This window comes from Eucyclogobius newberryi, unplaced genomic scaffold, assembly GCF_026437365.1.
Source record: "Eucyclogobius newberryi isolate DKJ021-1_F unplaced genomic scaffold, fEucNew1.0.hap1 SCAF_2, whole genome shotgun sequence".
NCBI lineage: Eukaryota > Metazoa > Chordata > Actinopteri > Gobiiformes > Gobiidae > Eucyclogobius > Eucyclogobius newberryi.
Window position 1 is genome coordinate 10,968,450 of NW_027315834.1, and position 20,107 is coordinate 10,988,556.

Below are 20,107 nucleotides of genomic sequence, written 5' to 3' on the forward strand. Positions count from 1 at the left end.
AAGTACAATGAAGCTTAAAAAATAAAAAATAAGGAAAAGATCTAAAACCGGTCTGTTTTCACATTTGTTAGCCTACACAGAAACCAATCCATAATAAATAGTATATTAATATAAAACATGATATAAACTCATTTTATAGTTCAATTGCTATGGACATTCTACAAGTTAAAAACAGTACATTAGTTTTTAGTGCAAAAGTGTTCTTATAAAATCTGTCCGTTCCAGTCGAGTGCGCTCTCCTCAGATGGGGCTCTCGGTGCTGCCGCCCTTCTTCCCTCCCCACCAAGCTCGCAGCACAGAACCCAGCGCCAAGGTCAGGAGCAGGGCAGCGAGGAAGAGGAGAGTCCCCCAGGCCCCGTGCGTCAGGGCCTTCCTCAACACGGGGCTCTCAGCAGGAAGCAGGTTACTGAGCGTCAGCATGTAGCCCAAAGCCCAGCCCACCGACGTGCCACCAGCCTGCACACACGCCACAATCTCTATTTAGCACAGTCTGGGCCAAGGCAGAGGTTCAAAGGTTATTGTAGTTATGTGCTTCCACTGATGGTGCACCCCTTGTTGGGACACCTGTGCATTTGAAGGGAGATGCTATGGAAGGGCAGAAAATGGGGGAATAGATCCATGATGCGGGCACGTGCTCACATTGGTAAAAGGAAACAAATTCACTGGTTTATAAAAACAGTAATGGGGCTATTTGATGTGAGGAGTAGAAAGTACAGATACATAAAAAGGTATGTGTTTGCCAGGTATTTTAACACTCAAGTAAAGTGCAGATACCTGAAAAATCTAAAGCAATTAATTACAGTAAAGGAGTACAAATACTTGGTTACCGTTCTGTAAACATGGTCAGAACAGGAGTGGGTGTGGAAACGTTAACGGCCAAAGTTCATAACCATCTCTACAGACTCTACATTTTGTGACAGGGTCAGATTGGCGTTTTAAAATAGTATATTAATAAGTAACACAATGTACCTTCTTCTGAAAGGAAACTTGTGGAAATGAGGTGTGATCAAAGCCGTATCCTCGGAGCATGAGCACCTGCATGAACACAGCAGAGGAGCAGTAATCCTGCAGACGAGACTTCTGCTCCGGGGCCACGAGAAGCAGCTGGAACACACAATCAAACCGGATTTATCATGTGTAACTGAAATACATCCTCAGTGCACTATTTCTTATCAAGTCATCATGTTTGAAGCATCAACCTGACAAACAGAGGGCGACATACAACTAGTTCAAGCGTTCAGCAAAAACCTCACTCCACATGATTTTGAGTTGTAAAACAGGGAATATACTGCGTGTAAAGGCCAAAATAAAGTGTAACATTTGTTCAAACAATTTAAAATGTTCACATATTGTCTGCTCATGTAAATAAACTGATATTGATAGTAGGGGTGGGATGATTCTCAAAATCGTATCGAATTGTTCGATAGTGGTGGATCGATTCTCACGCATCGCTCCCTGCGCTCTGTGTTGGCCCTTTCACACACAGAAAGATAAAACCCTCCTCTGTTTACTTCCTCTGTCACTTCTTATTTTACCTAAGTCGACCCAAGAATGACTAAAATATGAAAAACTCTGAAAACTGCATGACCGCTTTTGGCTTTGCGTGCCGGTAATTAAAGGCTCGACATAATCTTCCAACCTGTTTAGACGCCTTTACTTGTTTATTATGCATTTGGCAGTAAAATAGAGGAGAGTCAAGCTGTGTGTGTTTTTATCAGACGCAGAGAAGGAGCTGCTGTTGAGGACGAGGTAGAGCAGTGCAGACATGAGTGAGTCAGGACAGACTATTAGCACCATAATAAACACGTGCTCCTTATGAGACAATCAGAGCGATTATCTATTAATCAAAGCAAATAAACAGCAAAGTCTTGACTAAAGTGCTTACAGACTACATTAATGCATCGTGTCATTCTGAGGCCAGACAAAAATCTTAAATGATATCAAAATTGTGACCCATGTATCGAGATCAATACCGAATCGTGACCAAACGTATCGTCACGTCCGTAATTGACGCTCCGTTTGAGGAGGATCAACGCACTTGGTTAAAAGTCAGGCCACAGATTTTCTTTGCAGCTTCTTCCAGCTGAGAGGGCGTGGTCACGGTCGCACCGGTCACTTTTTCCAGGAATGAGTGAGTGTAGAAGAAAGCAGAGAATGCCTAAAAAAGGAAAACAGACACATGTCAGCAGCAGTGGCGAGCATATCATTTATTATCAATGATATATAAATTTAAGTATTGTTTAGTAAGAAATGTTGGAGATGCGCCTTGACAAAATATCAGTGAATGAGTAATAATACAGTACATTAAACCTCAAACGCCCACATTTGAGATTTGGTGTGTGAAAAGCTATTTTGATTGGTTGAGGTTAAAATCCCATGTGGTTTGTTGATGAATGATTTACTTTAAGTGGTCACGTTGGGTATTGCAGCTTAAGATGTACAGAAGTATACATTGTGCAGCACATATACGTCTATGGTTTTGTCTGCTACTTCAAATGAATGACTTCCTGTAGTTCTACCCCAGTTTGCAGAGTCACGAGAGAGGAAAACATCTATGAAACTCCACGTGTTACTGACCATGAAGCTGCCGCTGACGTTAGGCTGGAAGACGCCATCAAACGAGCAGCGAGAAAAGGAACACTTGTCGAAGGCGAATATCTGAGTGACGTTTCCCACACAGTGCTCATAGTGTCCAGAGCCCCGGACGGTCAGCTCAGCCTGGAGCCCAGTCTGGAGCTCAGTCTGGAGCTCAGAGGTGCAGGGGGGGTTGAAGATGCTGTTTAGGGAGAGTCTTTGACTGTGGCCAGCGGGGAAACACGGGTGACTGATGGGTCCGGACGATCCCTGTGTCTGGATAAAAAAACAAATGAAAAGCTTCTATGACACGGCTCGTGCAACTGTGATTTTAGGTCCCAGATTTAACCCATTATGGCTCTTACATGACAATACTCTAAACACAATACACTAGCTGCTGCTCTGCCGTCTGTGCATTGTAAATGTTTAAGTTTTCTCCAAATAAGGCCCTTTCTGAAGTGGGTAAACTTAAGAGAGGTTTATTTTGAAAGGGTCGTGGGAAGTCTAAAGTTGTCAGAGGGAAGGTTTCCAAGAGTCAGGATCTTCATGTGAGTTCATGTGAGAAAACGAATGACTCATGAATGAATCTTTACATATGGAACACCGATTGAACAAATACTTACTTCTTTTCATCTGGAATAGTGAGCAAAGACATTAAAATGACTTGATGGCGGGGATGCTCGCTTGTACCTGGACCAGATGAGCGAGGATCCTCTTGAGCACCTGGTCCCGGCCGTAGCAGAGGTAACTGTGCGTGTACAGCGTGTAGTCCTGGCCGTACAGGTGCAGTCTGACCCGGTCCTCCTCTTCCTCCACCTCCTCCTCTGTGGTGAACGTGATCTGAGTGGACGCTCCGCCAAAGTCCAGCGCCCCCACCGTGCCCCTGCCCGGACTCAGCCAGCGGCCCAGGAAACTGTACTGGAACAACACAACCGCTGTCTGTTATCGTGGACAAAATCACACTTGTTCAGTACACAGTTTGCAGATGATGTCTACAGAGAGATTGTATTGCTTTGCCTGGAATGTTCCACACTATGGCATTAAGCATCTGTCTTGCATTCATTCAAGTACAACTGTCGTTCTGCAACAAAAAACAAGACCTCCAAAACTTGCATCTTTACTGCAAGTGGCTCGCCTCGCCACAGAGCCGACCTGTAACTCGGCCTGGTGGCGCCACCCGCTAGTTTAATGCCATAATGTGGAACATTTTAGTCAAAGTAACATATTGTTATCCACCCAAAAATATACACAGTTTAGACTTTTATCATCTGAGGCAGAGATAAAGAATTATGTTTTTTCCATTATTATATTTTATTATTATATTTTTTACTTACTTTTATGGTAGTGGTAGAAAAAGCTTCAGTTGTAGTCATCTGGACTCAGTTAGAAAAAATATGTCCAGATGACTACAACTGAAGCTTTTTCTACTATGGAACACGCCTGGACGAATGAGGGATTACACCGACACTTTTATGGTAGTGGTTTTTAAAATAAGCTAAATCCTGCAAAAAGCAATACATAAATAAGTTAAAAAAAATATCCAAAATTAAAATGGCATCGATGACAATAAAATCAAGTTTGTATCATAATAAAGGCCGTGGCTGCAGAGCTGCGGCGCAGTCAGATGGCCCAGCAGTTTCAGGAACCACGGCACTGCCATATCGCCTCATGGCTAACCCTAACCCTGACCCTGACCCTAACCTTAAGCCTGACCCTAACCTTAACCCTGACCCTAACCTTAACCCTAACCCTGACCATAACCTTAACCTTAACCATAACCATAACCATAACCATAACCATAACCATAACCCTGACCCTAACCTTAAGCCTAACCCTGACCCTAACCTTAACCCTGACCCTAACCTTAACCCTAACCCTGACCATAACCTTAACCCTGACCCTAACCTTAAGCCTAACCCTGACCCTAACCTTAACCCTGACCCTAACCTTAACCCTAACCCTAACCCTAACCCTAACCCTAACCCTAACCCTAACCCTAACCCTAACCCTAACCCTAACCCTGACCCTGACCCTAACCTTAACCCTAACCCTAACCCTAACCCTAACCTTAACCTTAACCTTAACCATAACCATAACCCTGACCCTGACCCTAATCCTAACCCGGCGCAGTCTAAAACAGCGCAGCAGTTTCAGGAGCCGCGGCACAAAATAACATGGCAGTTTCGGCCGCGCGCCGCGGCTCTGTAGACACTCACAATAACAAAAATGAATTTAAAATCCAGTTTTTTTGGGATGGCAAATCCTTTTAGATAAAGTGAACATATTTCATTTATAAACTGTAATTGAAATTGTTCCACTATTTTGCATAATAAATCAACGTGTTTAGTGGCCCTTTAAAGTGACGTTCATGCCACGCCACTAGAGGTCCTCGGTCTTCTCCTGAATGACCCCTCAGGCCTTAAACAGTCTCCAGGAGCAGTACCTTGATGAAGTTTTCCAGCAGGTAGTTGACAGTGACCCAGCCGTACGCGCCCTCCTCTGCGCCGCTCAGAATGCCCGCTCCCCTGAAGTCAAAGGGGTACGACCTCAGCTTCTGCTCCACATCCTGCAGGATCTGAGCCGACTGCTGAGCACTGGAGAGTCTGTTCACAAGAGCAAACACAGAGATAGGCTGAGCAGTAATCAGGAGAATATTCACGATATCACTTATCATCAGTATCATGTTTATTATTTTATTTCATTATTCTAGGGCAAAGGTGAGACTGGAGCGGTTTGTGCAGAACCATGAGCTGAATGACCTGATCACTTTCACACATTTCCCAGGATCCTTTGCGCGGATTGTGAACGTCAGAGTAAAATAAAATCACTCTTTAAAAAAGGTGGAATCATGATTTATGTCACTGTGACGTGAGTTTACCACAGCAAATCTGATATTACTGGGAGTATTTTTAAACAAATCTTACCAAATCATACTATAATTAAGAAACACAGTAACGAGCTGGGACACCCCCAAAAGTGCACCGAATGTGGTTTGCTATAAAAGTCTTTTTTTGTTCTCGAGAATAACGATAATTATTCTGAAAATAGCACGACAAAAACAACAACAACACATTTAGACACATTTAAAGAGACATACCAAACCATTTGTGATATATTAGTTTTCATTTTATCATTCACTTGATATAAAATGTATCTGGTGGTCTTTGTCTTAATCCTAAAACCCTGGCTATTTAAATTCTGGTGGATTTTCTATTTTGTTAGAAATCTATGTTTCTACTTTTGAGTTGATTTATTGTTATCAACATTATATATTTTTTTAACCCTAACATTTTTATTTAATTTTTACTTATTTATTTTTTATATATTCCTTTTTGTAGGATTTAGCCAACGTTCCAACTTTTACAATAAAAATATCTAAAAACACAAGCAAAAATATTGTTCTGTATCTGCCTTAGATGATAAAAATATAAGCCGTGTACATTTTTTGGTGGATAAATACAATAAGTTACTTCTTTGACTAAAATGTTCCACAGTCTGGCATTAAACTTATCCATTTACGTGTCAGCTCTGTGGGGAGGCGATCCACTTACAGTAAAGATGCAAGAATGATTGTTTTTTGGCAGTATGACACCTGAATGCATGCAACTGAATGAATGCAAGACAGATATGTTTAATGCCATAGTGTGGAACATCGAGTGTGTGTTGTGTCCCTCACCGTAGCAGCCTCATGCCCGCGGTGGCTCCCAGGTACAAGGGCGTGGAGGCGCGTCTCTCTTCAGGGACGTCCCTCAGAGCCTGGTCCAGACAGAGCTCCAGACTCCGCGCTGCTCCTCCACGTTCCGCAGCATAACTCGAGATGCCCCCGCCTGCACGCCAACCAAACAATCACTCACAAATGACATGGAAAACGTGTACATGTTTGTGTTTGAGATTAAAACACTTTTTCATCTGTAAATAATCTGCACCAGGACGTCCTCAGTTCAGCTCTGTCCGGGTAAAACTGAGTCAAAATCTCAAACTGATTAATCAAAAGAAAAAGCGAAAGAACAAATCGCGAGATTAATCGATTACCAAAATAATAATTAGTTGCAATATTAAGGAGGAGATGTTAACAGTCATAATAAACTTAAATAAGGGAATTATAGGATGGATAAAAAGCACAAAAGCACAGTTTTAACAAGCTCAGACAGGTAGAATAATAATATCTACATATTTTATTTGACATACTATGGTTATATCTTTGGGAAAGACACTTCATCCACTGAAAGATAATACAATGTGTAAAGAGGCATTGACTTTCTATAAAAAGAGTTACACTAGAATAGAAAGAACAATATTTTGGGACGTTACCATTTACGTTTCCCTCAGTAATATATCGTATGCTGACTTGTACATTGTAGTTGTTGTTGTTGTTGTTGTATGCAAAGACATGGCACCTGGTTTATGTTTAAGAGCCTGAGATGATGCAAATGACTCAGTGTGAAGAGCTCCTCTGACTCACTGCTGCTGCCGTGAGATCATTTGAATTATTTGTGCTGCTTTTGAACTGCCCTGAAAGCCTCCAGTGGACAGGGGCTGATAATTATATATATATTTTTTAAATCAAATAACCGAGCCGTACCTTTGACGTGGCACTCGCTGTGCTGGGTGACGATGCCGGTCCCGTTCTGTTTGTCTGCTCTCCATTTATACACGAACAGCGCCGTGTGGGAGGAGCCTGCATCCAGGACAATCCCGTACTGCAACAGACGGAGCACAGAGAAGAGTCTTGGTCAACACAAGGGGAAGAACGTGACACAACCCATTGAATTTAAACATTTAACAGCCTTATTTTATCACAATTGGAAATGGACCAATAAATCTCTCAATACAATATTTGTATAAGACTTTGGAGCTTTTCGGATTGTAGTCAGAAGTTACAGTACATGCTGCTTTTTTCTGAACGCTTTTACACTTGTCCTTTGATGGATAGTTTAGTGCAGGGCTATTCAACTTAATTTTCCAGAGGGCAAAGGCCTCGCAGGTGCACAACACGCCACTGTAACCACATTTAGGCTCGTAAAAATATCCAACACTGTTTCAATAGTTATTACAATAATTACAATACAATAGACTAGATATTTGTGAGAAATAAACAAAAACAATGCTTTACTAATATTGATTTGAAAAAATGTCCATCCAGAACTGAACCAGAATTAAACTAGGACAAGACCAGGATCAACCAGGTCTGAACCAGGACTACGCTTGAATCAAACCAGGTCTAAAGCAGAATCAAACAAGGACTAAACCAAGACCAAACCAGGTCTAAACTAGAGCTAACCCTGAATTAAAACACTTAACTAGGTTTTTCTTTTTAAAACAAATGTAATATTTAGAAGATGGGTCATGGGCCGGATTAAAGCACTTGGAGGGCCTCTTATGTTGAATAGCCCTGGTTTAGTGCATCAGCCTTCATTCTCCAGCACGGGCCGAGATTTAGTTTTGTCCGACCTGCTGCCTTAAGGATCCACGTGTGGCTGGCATAGTGTACAGAAACATCTGTGCGGATTGAAAAACCCAAGGTAAAAGGTAGTAGAGAATGACCGAGCCAAGATCCTGTGGGACTTTCAGATACAGACTGAGAATGGTGGTGGCAAACCAACCAGACAATGTGGTGGATTGGAGAAATACCAAGGGCTCAGAGCAGCAGATACTAGAAAGACAGAGCAGACATCTCAGTCCAGAAAAGTGCAGGGCAAGAACAGCAAAGTCTGAGAAGGAGCTCAGAAGGATGAGGAAAAATATATTTGAAAAAGTAAATAGGGGATATTGATAAATAACAGAAACAACACTAAATTAGCCAAACATCGGGACAATAAAAGATTGGACTCACGCAGGGTTAAACTTCCTCCAACGACCTGCTGTTAATGTTAACAGTTCAACAGTACAATTCACAAAGCACTTTGCGTGTTATGTAGAGTTTATGAGAAACAGAACGGCACTCTCATTGTAAAAGACTGAAATAAATCCATCAGAGTGAAAAGTACAAACAACACCAGGTCAAAGGTTGAGCTGAAAGGTGTGTCTTTGCAGTTCAAACACTTCCAAGATGTCTTCATGTTCTTTTCTCAGGAAGAATAGAAATGTACACAGGATCAGCAAAATCTAAATAAATATTCACATGCACTGATCATTTACCCAGAATTATTTACTCAGTGCAATGAAAAAAACGTAGAGGAAAAACTAAGTTTAAATCAAGGTTAATTTAGGCTGAAAAAAGAAAATCATGAAGAAAAATCAACCTATTCAACTTTACAGGACATTTCTGTCAGTTTTATTGCAATATGATTCGTTTTTTTTTGCAATACTTATAATACCAATATTTTCTTGTTATTATCATATATTTTGTATTATTGTATATATGCTATTATTGTTGTATATATTATTATTATTATTTTAATTTTAGTTATTATTATCAATTATTATTATTATTACATTTGCAATGTACTGTGCAGCACTACTTGGTGATAATTCAGACTTAATGTAAGAATAGAAATGTACACAGGATCAGCTAAATCTAAATAAATATTCACATGCACTAATTACGGTTACCCATAATTATTTAAGAACGTCACAGAACAAAATCAGACTAACAAGTAGTGTGAAGAATTCTTATTGAACCCTTCATAAACCTGACCAATCTATGTCCCCAGATACCATGGAAACAAGTTCAACCAATAATGGCTTTTACTGATAAGAATTGTAATATCTGTTTAGTCTTAATTATAGAAACTGTGTAAATGATGAACAGTTTATGTATATTATGAGCAACAGCAGCAAGACTACCGTAATCGGATATCGGTATCGCATAGGCGCATATCGGACCGCCCCCCTTCAACGTCGGGACAGAATCTTACACTGAAAGTCGATTGGCCTCCACAGACTCGTCCTGAAAAGACTCACTGGGAGCCTACAGAGAGCTCCGCGTGTGGTCTTTGTGCGGCCCCCCGAACACGTTTTGGGGTTCACTACGTAACCACGGGATATGAGCCGGTGAATCCAAGAACTACAGCAAGGGAAGAGGGACAAAACCTGAGCGGAATACAAAACACAGGCTTTACACAGCGGATTACAGTAAAACCAGAAGAAGGGCCAGTCGTTTTAGGGATTTTTGAGACTGAAGTCCACTTGGAAACTAGAAAAGCACTGTAAAAATGTAAATTAATGAATACTTTCAGCTGGAAAACACAATTAATGGCAGTAGTTAAGGGAGCCTCGCACGGCTTCTTTGGATTGAGATGATTGATAATGATGATTGATATTATGGAGAAATTTTCATTGCTGCACCATTTTACTGCACTTTGACAGAAGAATTCCTGTTGTTTTAAAACAAATATGAGCATGCCTTAATGTACTTGTCAAACTCAGTCAAAAGAGAAAAACTTAGAAGTAAAACTAAGATTAAATCAAGGTTAATAGGCTGAAAAAAGAAAACCATGAAGAAAAATCAACCTATTCAACTTTTTTAAAAAAAACAAATAAATAACAGTACACCCACAGCAGAGGGCACACTCTAGATATCATAATTACTAAGGGGGTAAATATTTCAAATGTCAATGAGGTCGATGCTGCTCTGTCTGATCATTTCTGCGTCTTCTTTGACATGTCTGTTTCTCCCAAACCACCGAGTGGTCCAGCAGTTGTTCAGAGGAGACACATAAATGATGGCACAGGTGCACTGTTTATGGAAATGATCAACTTGTGTCTCATGTTCTAATGTAAATGATTTGTTGAACTCTGTTACATCTAGTGTTTTGAATGTTCTAGACACCATTGCCCCTCTGAAGGCTAAAATGGTTAAAAATAAGCAGAAGGCGCCATGGAGAAATGGTTAGCACTAGATCATATAGGGAATCGGGACGGAAGCATGGACGGAAGTTACTAAATCCAAGATGGCGGCGACCGAGACCGGTCCAGTTGTTACAGCTAGCAATAATTTTCTATCTTGGGTCTGGGTTCAACCCCAAACCCCAAACCCTAACCCCTGACCATAACCCTAACCCATAACCCTCAACCCTTAACCCTTAACCGTAACCTTAAGTTTTTGTAGTAGTTAGGAGACGAGAGAAAAAAGTGTAAATGTTTGCTCACCTGGTCATCTGATCCAGCCATTAGTTTTACAAGTTGTATAATGACAATGAATGAGGAAAGTTAGGTTTACTTCATCTGGTTAAAACTAGTTTATGCCATGGCTTTGTATTAGCAAAAGTGTAGCTAACTCATCCCAAAACAAACTAGACTATGCAATATAGAAGTTTAAAAATGTTAACCTCAAGATTAATTTAGCTCCGTGCGGGAGTTGAACCCGTGAACTCTATGCAACAAGCCGTGTCTTTAACCGCTGGGCCAACTCATCTAAAATATTTCACTAAATGTACCTCCCTCAAAACCAGGTGTAGCAAAATGATGAACCGCAAGAGATTTAGGCCACCACGAGGGCCGCCATTTTGGACTCTGTAGCTTCCGGACCGATAACTTCCATCCTGATTTCCTATATGATCTAGTGCAGACCATGGAGAAATGATGATTGGGTCAGGGCACAGAAAAGGGAGTGCCGCCGGACCGATTGGAAATGGCTTAAGTCAAAGCTCCAGGTTCAAAAAGAGATTTACAAAGAGAAGCTGAACATGTACAACCTCATTTTATGTAGAACTAGGTAAAGATATTTTTCGGAAATTATTGGAAGCCGCAGTAACAACTTGCATGTCCTGTTTGCCACAGTAAACAGATTAAAAAACCCTCCAGCTCAGCTGCCGTTAGAACTCATTTCCACATCCAAGTGTAATGAGTTTGCATTATTCTTTAGTGACAAAGTTCAGGCCATTAAAAATGCTCTAAATCCCACAATGCAAAAAAATTACCCTAAAACCACCTAGATCTTGGGGATCGTCTCAAAAAAGGTTAAAGCTGAAAAAGACTAAACATTTTTAGTCTCTCTCTGGACCCCCCTCAAAAGACTAAAAAACAAAACATTCCGGCATCAAATAAAATGTATTAACAAAAAAAAAAAGATAAAGATAAAAAAGTATTTAAAACATAACTTAACAGTCATCACTAGAAAACTCACTCTCAAAACTTGAATATAATATTATTATGTTGTATATATACAAAATATGGCATCTGATTCATACAGTATGAAGTATTCTGTCCATCTGTGACTATGTCTTGTCGTTTACGATCAGGAGACTCTGTCACTGCATCCAACAGATCAGTTTGTGGACGCAAAACAACTTTCTCCAGCTGAACTCAGACAAGACTGAAATCATCATTTTTGGCCACAGAAACAAAGAGAAAGTGTTAGTGGTCACCTCCAGAGTCTCGCCCTAAAACCTACAAATACAGTTAGAAATCTGGGGGTAATAATGGACTCAGACTTGAACTTTAACAGCCACGTCAAATCAATAACATCAGCAGCTTTTTACCATCTAAAAACATTGCCAAAATCAAAAGTCTAGTGTCTAAACCAGATTTAGAGAGACTTATCCATGCGTTTGTCTCCAGTAGATTAGACTGTAACGGCTGCTCACTGGCCTCTCCAAACGAGCTGTAAAACAGCTACAGAACATCCAGAACGCTGCTGCTCGGGTCCTGACTAGAACCAGGAAGTATGATCACATTATTCCTGTTCTCAGGTCTCTGCACTGGCTCCTGTGGCTCAGAGAAGAGACTTTAAAGCAGCTCTGCTTGTGTACAAGTCTCTCCAAAGGACCAAAGTACATCTCAGACATGTTAGTGCCTTGTGAACCATCTCGGACTCTGAGGACCTCAGGGACCGGCCTCCTGCTGGTGCCAGAGTCAGGACTAAACACGACCGGCCTCCTGCTGGTGCCAGAGTCAGGACTAAACATGGACCGGCCTCCTGCTGGTGCCAGAGTCAGGACTAAACATGGACCGGCCTCCTGCTGGTGCCAGAGTCAGGACTAAACACGACCGGCCTCCTGCTGGTGCCAGAGTCAGGACTAAACATGGACCGGCCTCCTGCTGGTGCCAGAGTCAGGACTAAACATGGGCCGGCCTCCTGCTGGTGCCAGAGTCAGGACTAAACACGACCGGCCTCCTGCTGGTGCCAGAGTCTGGACTAAACATGGACCGGCCTCCTGCTGGTGCCAGAGTCAGGACTAAACATGGGCCGGCCTCCTGCTGGTGCCAGAGTCAGGACTAAACATGGGCCGGCCTCCTGCTGGTGCCAGAGTCAGGACTAAACATGGGCCGGCCTCCTGCTGGTGCCAGAGTCAGGACTAAACATGGGCCGGCCTCCTGCTGGTGCCAGAGTCAGGACAAAACATGGGGAATCTGCGTTTCAGTTTTGTGCAGCTAAAATCTGGAACAGTCTTCCTGAAGATGTGAGACAGGCTTCTACTCTGACAATGTTCAAATCTAAGCTAAAAACAGTTTTATTTAGCTGTGCATATGACTGAAAGGATTTTTTCTTCCGCTCTTCTCTTTTATTTCTTAAACTGTTTTGTGATGTATTTGTTAAGTGGCAGACAGACTATTCTGTGACCTATTTTTGACATTTTAAAACATGAATATGGGATAGAGTGTCTGGAATGCTATGTATGTGGTCTGTAATTTCTTTGTGATTTGAATGCATTTTTCCTGCTGTGAAGCACTTTGAATTGCCTTGTGTATGAAATGTGCTCTACAAATAAACTTGCCTTGCCTTGCCTACATTTCTGTCAGTTTTACTGCAATATATTTAGTTTTTCACAATACGTATAATAATACTAACAACAATATTTTCTGATTGTTCTATATGTTGTTGTTATTATTATTATTTATATATTATTATTATTTCATATTTAACTTATTCCTCTTCTTTGTCCTCCACTATTCTTATTATTATTCTTATTATAATTATCATTATTATTATTATCATTATCATTATCATTATTCAATATTACTTCTACTGCGGTGTACTCTGCAGCACTAAATGGTGATAATTCAAACTTAATGTAATTTAAAAGGTGGTATGGACGTTTTTTTTCAGATTTTTTTTTATCATATTTCCTCGTGGCGTGGATAAATCATTTGTCCTGCCACGTATCAATCATAAAACGCACCTATCGCTCACCTGCAGCCGCGTCAGGTTCGTCCCCACGTTTCCGCGTGCCTAAGCGCATGGATCTATCATAATATAGTTCCCTCAGTGTACGGGGCAAAATGAAGACGGAGAAAGACAGTTGGAGCTGACTCAGAAGTGGACAGAAATCTACGGGAGACGAGCGATGCGATGCGCTCCGTTGCGCTAATAAACAAACGCACGTGTGTGTTGTATCAGTCCGCACGGGGGAGTGCGCATGCGCACTTCCGCCTGCGTTCTCAGATCGCCGAAAAATCGTCCACACTGCCTTTAACAATTGGTCATTTGGATTTAAATAATGTTAATTCATGGATAAGTGTAAAATCTACGGCAATATTGTTGACTTTGTTCTAAGAGGAATGATTGAAATATATGGATAAGTTGATAATGATTTGATTCATTTTTAATCAGAGTCCAAGATAAGAGAAAGATTGTTGAGCAAACAAGGGTAGAATAAATACAAGGGCACATAATAAATAAAAGGGCACATAATAAATGGTCCAATGCTATTTAAAACATCTACTGCGTTTTGTTTGGGTTTTGCACTTAATTTAATATTCAAATTAAGTCAATTTTTTTTGGAAGCACGGTAAAATAGGGCCGTATATATATATTGTTGTATATACGGCCCTATATTATATATTGTTTTCAGTGAGGCGAGAAGCGATATGGTCTATACATAACATTCAACTTTTATCATGGAATCATAATCCAAAAGCAACTTCTGACGCCTCAACCCTCGTTTAATAAAATTTAAATGTTCTTAATGGCCTGTTTTTATTCAAAAAACATTGTGACTTTTATGTGAAAACGTCATGTGAAATAATTTGGCCTACACTGTTGAGAAATATTTGTTTTAATACACATTATTTTTACTGTAACATAAAGAATAAACTGAAGGCTGATTGTACTGCATTAATCCATCAACCATTCTCTGATTCACTTTACAGACGGTGACTGACCTTCAGAGGGTTTGGGGGAATCAGTATCAAGAACTAAAAGACCCTATAAGGCCCTAGTCCTGGAAGCGGTTTTCACACTGTAGTAACCTTTCCCAGTTCCAGATACTTGTTTTAATCGGTTTGGAATACAAAAGTATTTTTCTTCATTCTACTCCCTTTGAGCTTAATAAACCTGCACCTGAAACTGTGATGCACAAAAAGTAAACAACAAATAAACCGTGAAATTCACAACAAAACACTATTATTTACAGTTATTCCCAATTTTAGTTAAATATTTTTGGAGCTATTGTGTTCAAGCAAGTTCTCTCGGATTAGACCGATTCAACTTTCATTATAAAGTTGAATCGGTCTAATCCGAGAAAGAATGAAATATATTTGACAGCAGATGCAGTGTATGCGCGTGTGTTGTTTAAGGTCCCTGGTCTGAGTGATACCGGAGCAGGAGCTAAAAAGGTCCTGAAAGTGAAACCGTGGCCCCAACTACTCCTCTGTATGAACGCGCATCAAATGCGGACTGGAACTGACAAACAAATCCCAGGAACTGAAAAAGGTTCCTGTTGTTAGTTCCCTTCGTCTTCACACTCGCTCCCATCCACCCAGTTCTGCCTCGAACCAGAAGTCAGTCCCGGTCCCATAGGTCCCATCCCGGTCCCGCATGCTTGTCCCGGTCCCTCAGTCCCGCTCCTGGTCCAGTCCCAGTGTCTCACCATGAAGCCGGGCGCCTCGGGCACGTCCCTCGTGGGCAGCGTGAGCAGGAGGATGGCCACGAGCCCGAAGAGCAGCAGCGCGAGGGGCGCGAGCGTGCAGCACCGAACCGATTCACGCGCCATCGGTCACAGCAGAAGCGCACCGGAGTCAGCGGCTCTCAGCACGGACACACCGGAGGGAGAGGGCAGGGCACGTCCCGCCTCTTTTGGCTGCCTCCTGCTTCACCTGACACGGAGGTTCACACGTGACGGAGCACGTCCCCTAAACGTGTCCTAAGTCCGGTGGTCCCCGGTCCAGTCCGGGGATTCCCAGTCCGGGGGTCCCCGTGGACTCCCAGTCCGGGGGTCCCCGTGGACAGTCCGGTGCAGTTTGAGAGCAGCAGCTGCATTTAACCGTAAGACGGTTTTAAACGTTTACAATGATTACTGTGTTTGATGGAATATAATCCCTGGTCAAGATTTATCGCAGTTTTACTGTTTACTTGTTTACAATGTGGTTGCTAGGTAACAGTTATGGAATTACCCATATTGCATCATACTGCATCTGCTGCTCATGTCAAACTGGAAAACTTGGTTTTAATCTGGTAAGGTTTAAATGAACCTGTGGCATGCATTTAATATAATATATAATATATAATAGCATGACCACATTCAATAAGGTCTGTGATTCCCAGACTTAGATGTGATAGTGAACTGTATCTATGGATAAATCAGGACACGGGTGCAGGACATGCTCAGATACTGATCTTGTTTTTGGCCAGGAATTTGCATGTGAAGAGCAGCAGTTGACCTCGTTTGACTGGAAAGTGACAGGGAAATCACCTGCACGGATGCTTTAAAGTGCCTCTGACAGATCGGACGACTCATTGAACTAAAATGCATATTGAATATATTTCAAATGTATCTAAAACTTATACACATTTTATCATAGAAAAGCATTTTTTTAGGTTTATAACTTCACACAAGGAAATTAGTAAACACTGGGCCAAAAGTCGATCTAATGTCCCAATGTTTTTAATTTGACAAATACAAATAAACGAAAGCACCTTTATATAGTCTATTAATATTTAAATGGTCAGCAAAGTCTTTTGTATAAATTCTGCATAAACTTTGGAATCAAATGAGTGTGATGTCACTTCACAAATACCTTCTTAATTGGTGTAAAACTATCGTTTATATTTACAACAGGTATGACAAATAAAATAAATAAAAGCAACATTTTGAAAATCATGAAAAACCTGTCATACACACTTTAATCTGAAGTTTAGGGCTGTAATGGTGTTATAGTTGACCAACATTTGTTTTAATTGTCGATTAATATTTCGAGATTATATTTCGAAGATTATAAGGATGCTTCATGCACTACAGCATAAAGGAGAAGAGGAGTGAATGAGTATATTCTGCTGTTTTACAAATATACATAGTTTATTTATTTTTCTCTAAATAGTTCTGGTCAGATACATGGTCAGATAATAGAAGCACTAAATACTCCACGCCCATTATTTAGTCAATTAATTGATGCACAGTTTGTACTACTGCCCCTAAAATCGCACGTTAGAATATAATTTAGTAGAGATGCATTTTAATGCTCATAAATTGAAATGTGAAAAACAATTGCTTTATTATAAATAGTCCAAAGTCTTTGTAGTAGTATTTAATAGCTGTAACTGACCACTTAAGTCAAACCCTGCACATTGATAAACCAATGCAAACAAACAGCGTGGTATGATAAAACAATGATTAAAGACAACTGGAAGGGGAAATATACTGTATTATTAAATGCAATAGCAAAAAATAAGGTAAATGTTAGGTCATACTAGCCCTAAAACATGTCACTATATGTAAAATAGTAGTTTAAATATGACACTAAATGACAAAGTAAAAAATAAATCTAATTAATTGGATAGTGAAACTGTGTAACTTTGAAAGCCATGAGTGAGTGCAGTGTCTCTTGAATGTTTTCACTTTGGTTTAATAATCCCCACTTTGCAAACCAAATGCAGTGGTCCTGGTTTCCCCTCAACAGAAGTAACAAAAGCGAGCCCCCTGGTGGTGACTTGGTGAGTAGCTTCAGTCAGGCTTCATCCTCTTGTATTGCAGTTTTTTACGATTGAATAAACCCAATTTTGATGGTTTTGTTTTATTTAGCAAAACCCTACACACAATTAGCACAACCACAAACCCAATTATCAAAACACCTTATCTCCTTTGCAAAATGAAATACTCTTGTAAAAACTCTACACGAATTGATCAAAACCATATTTTTTTACCATATGAAACACACACGTTGCATATGACTTAACTATGTTTGCACCAGTTACACACTGCTGTGGAAAACCTTAAACACTTTCGGCTAATCCTGCTTCTAAGTGCATAGAGTCGTATGGGTGAAGTACACCGTGAATTTGCAAAACATGGCTTGGATTTGCACAACTCTAAACACAATATCTGCTCACACTTTTTGTAATACACACAGTGAACACTACACACACTTGTATGTGTTACTGTAGACACCACACAGGACACAAGACTAATGCAACATGGCGGAAAGGAAAAAAATTCCCAGTTTTCATGAACATTACATTTTATCCAGTACAAAAAAGAACCCTCCCGAACTCCTCCCCCTCTTCCTCCTGCTTGAAGTCTTCCTCTTCTTCTACCCCTACCTCCACCTCGACCTCTGGCACGGCCTCTGCCTCCTTCTCCTCCTCCTCCTCTTCCTCCTTCTCATCCTCTCTCTTCCTCTTCCTTCCATTTTGCTTCAGTTTGGTGAACTCACCTGCTGCATTTTTATAGTGCTTAAACCTGATTGTTGTGTCTATAATTAAGCGATCTTGTGTTTGGTCACCTGATGGCAGTGTTCAATGGATTGGCACATGGGTGTGGTCATTTGACAGTGCTTTAGAATTGCAAAGAAGTGACATTTTGATAAACTTCTGTGTCTAAATACATACAACTGTGTTCAGTGTTGTAAATCACTATGTGTATTGTTTTGCACAAAGTGTGAACTGACTTATTGTGTTTACATTGGTGCAGATCTGAGGCCGAGTTTTGCTCCTTGAGTGTAAGGTTTTGATAATTGGGCTAAACTTTAGATTTTAGTGTTTATTCAATCGTAAAAAACTGTATTTGTTGGGTTGGTGCAGAGAGTCTCTCGCCACAAGGGGCAGTAGTGTTCTGGATTATGCACAGTCTATTTTTTACGATGTTCTAATTTAGACTTGGTGTATTAAATAATACATATAAATGATAGTTTTACATCAACTGACATCACAAGTGACATCACAAGTGACATCACACTAGGGACACTCATTCCAGTCATGCAAGTTTATGCAGAATTCACACAAAATTAACTACTTTTTTGGGATTCAAAACATGAATTGAACTAAATGTGACATTAAATGAGTTTTTGCCCAGTGTTTGCTTTTTCATTTTCTAGTATGATGTCATCCATTACAAACAGGAAATGAAATTATAAACCTAAATAAATATCTATTCAGGGATAAGATTTTTTATAATATTTAGCTAAATCTAAAGTATATTTTAATGGCCTTTTCGAGTCATCTGAACTGTCAGAGGTAACTTTGGCTCTTATTGTCTTCACAGATGTTCTTTTGTTTTTGCTGTGATGTCTGAGCACAGCGTCATCACCTGTTTTGTCTGCTGAACGTGAGTAGGTCTTAGTCATTATAAGGTTCCATAATGGGGAGTGAGATTGACATTCTACACATTTATTTTGTCAAGATCTCCGATGGAGGATGTGTGGGTTTAGGTTGTCAAAAACAAACAAACAAACAAACAAACAAACAAACAAACAACAACAAGATAATAATCAATACAAATATGATCAAGACTGACCTGAGTAAGTGTTAATACTGAAAATAATGACAGGACCAAGCTAAATTGGGCCTTTCGTGAATTGTTTTAGGGTGCGCTCATACTCATAAAATCACCACTCAAACATTGGGACTAGATCAAGACTAGATCAGGACAAGGGATGTCAAGACTATATTATAAGATTATAATCGTCACTATATAATTATTAGCACCAAAACATAACAATGGCAACAATTTTAGAAAAAAATAAGTTTTTTTTTCAATCTATGGTCCAAAATATAGACCTAATTGTAAAGAACTTTTTTAACTGGCTGTTTTAATTACATATAATATAATATTTAATTTCAATTTGCAAAAAATCGTCACAATCTTGAAGAACAGTAACACCTCAGACCATGGGAATTAAAGACAATTAAAAGATTTCTCTGTCGCTTGGTCTCAATAATCATGAATAATCCTTAAAGGTGCCATAACATGCTTTTTTCACGTTTCGTAGTCTATCCTAAGTGTATAATTGATAATAATAAGGGTTGTGCAACACCCTTAACATAATAGTTAAGAAATATCACCCAGACCTTGGACCCCCTCACCAACCCGGAAATGCAAACGGCTTGGTTTGATATTCCCCCCCACCCTTGCGAAGAGCGATCTGGCTCCCCCGCCCAACCCGTGACGTAGTCTCAGAGCGCGTGTGTGCCCCGCCCACCCGTGACGTAGTCCCACAGCTGTCAGCTCCGCGCTGCACCGCTCCGCGCGAGTCAGTGAGAAAAGTCTACTTTGAGACTAAATAAATCTGGTGTTTATTCTACAGCGTGCGCAGAACAGATATATCTATAGATCTATATGTATATATATATATATATATATATATATATATATATGTATATATATAAAAGTCTTATGTCCATCGCGCTCTTATTTCTCTCTTCTCTCTGTTTATCTTC

The 20,107-nt window shown here is 40.3% G+C and overlaps 1 protein-coding gene across 1 annotated transcript; it reads right to left on the minus strand.

The window, feature by feature from the left end:
- Positions 1-120: 120 nt before the first annotated feature.
- entpd2b (ectonucleoside triphosphate diphosphohydrolase 2b) lies at positions 121-15,522 on the minus strand. Its single transcript, XM_072454396.1, has 9 exons — positions 15,327-15,522; positions 7,157-7,274; positions 6,251-6,401; positions 5,018-5,177; positions 3,265-3,492; positions 2,578-2,850; positions 2,039-2,158; positions 970-1,104; positions 121-456 (listed from the first exon to the last, which is right to left on the minus strand). Exons 1-9 carry the CDS (start codon positions 15,447-15,449, stop codon positions 241-243), a joined length of 1,524 nt encoding a protein of 507 aa, XP_072310497.1. The 5' UTR covers positions 15,450-15,522; the 3' UTR covers positions 121-240.
- Between the last annotated feature and the right edge of the window lie 4,585 nt (positions 15,523-20,107).

Coding starts and splice junctions, on each gene's coding strand:
- entpd2b (XM_072454396.1), bottom strand. CDS start 15,449: ATGGCGCGTGAATCGGTTCGGTGCTGCACGCTCGCGCCCCTCGCGCTG. Junction 6,402..7,156: donor CAGCGAGTGCCACGTCAAAG/GTACGGCTCGGT, acceptor GTTGGCGTGCAG/GCGGGGGCATCTCGAGTTAT. Junction 1,105..2,038: donor GTGGCCTGACTTTTAACCAA/GTGCGTTGATCC, acceptor TGTGTGTTCCAG/CTGCTTCTCGTGGCCCCGGA.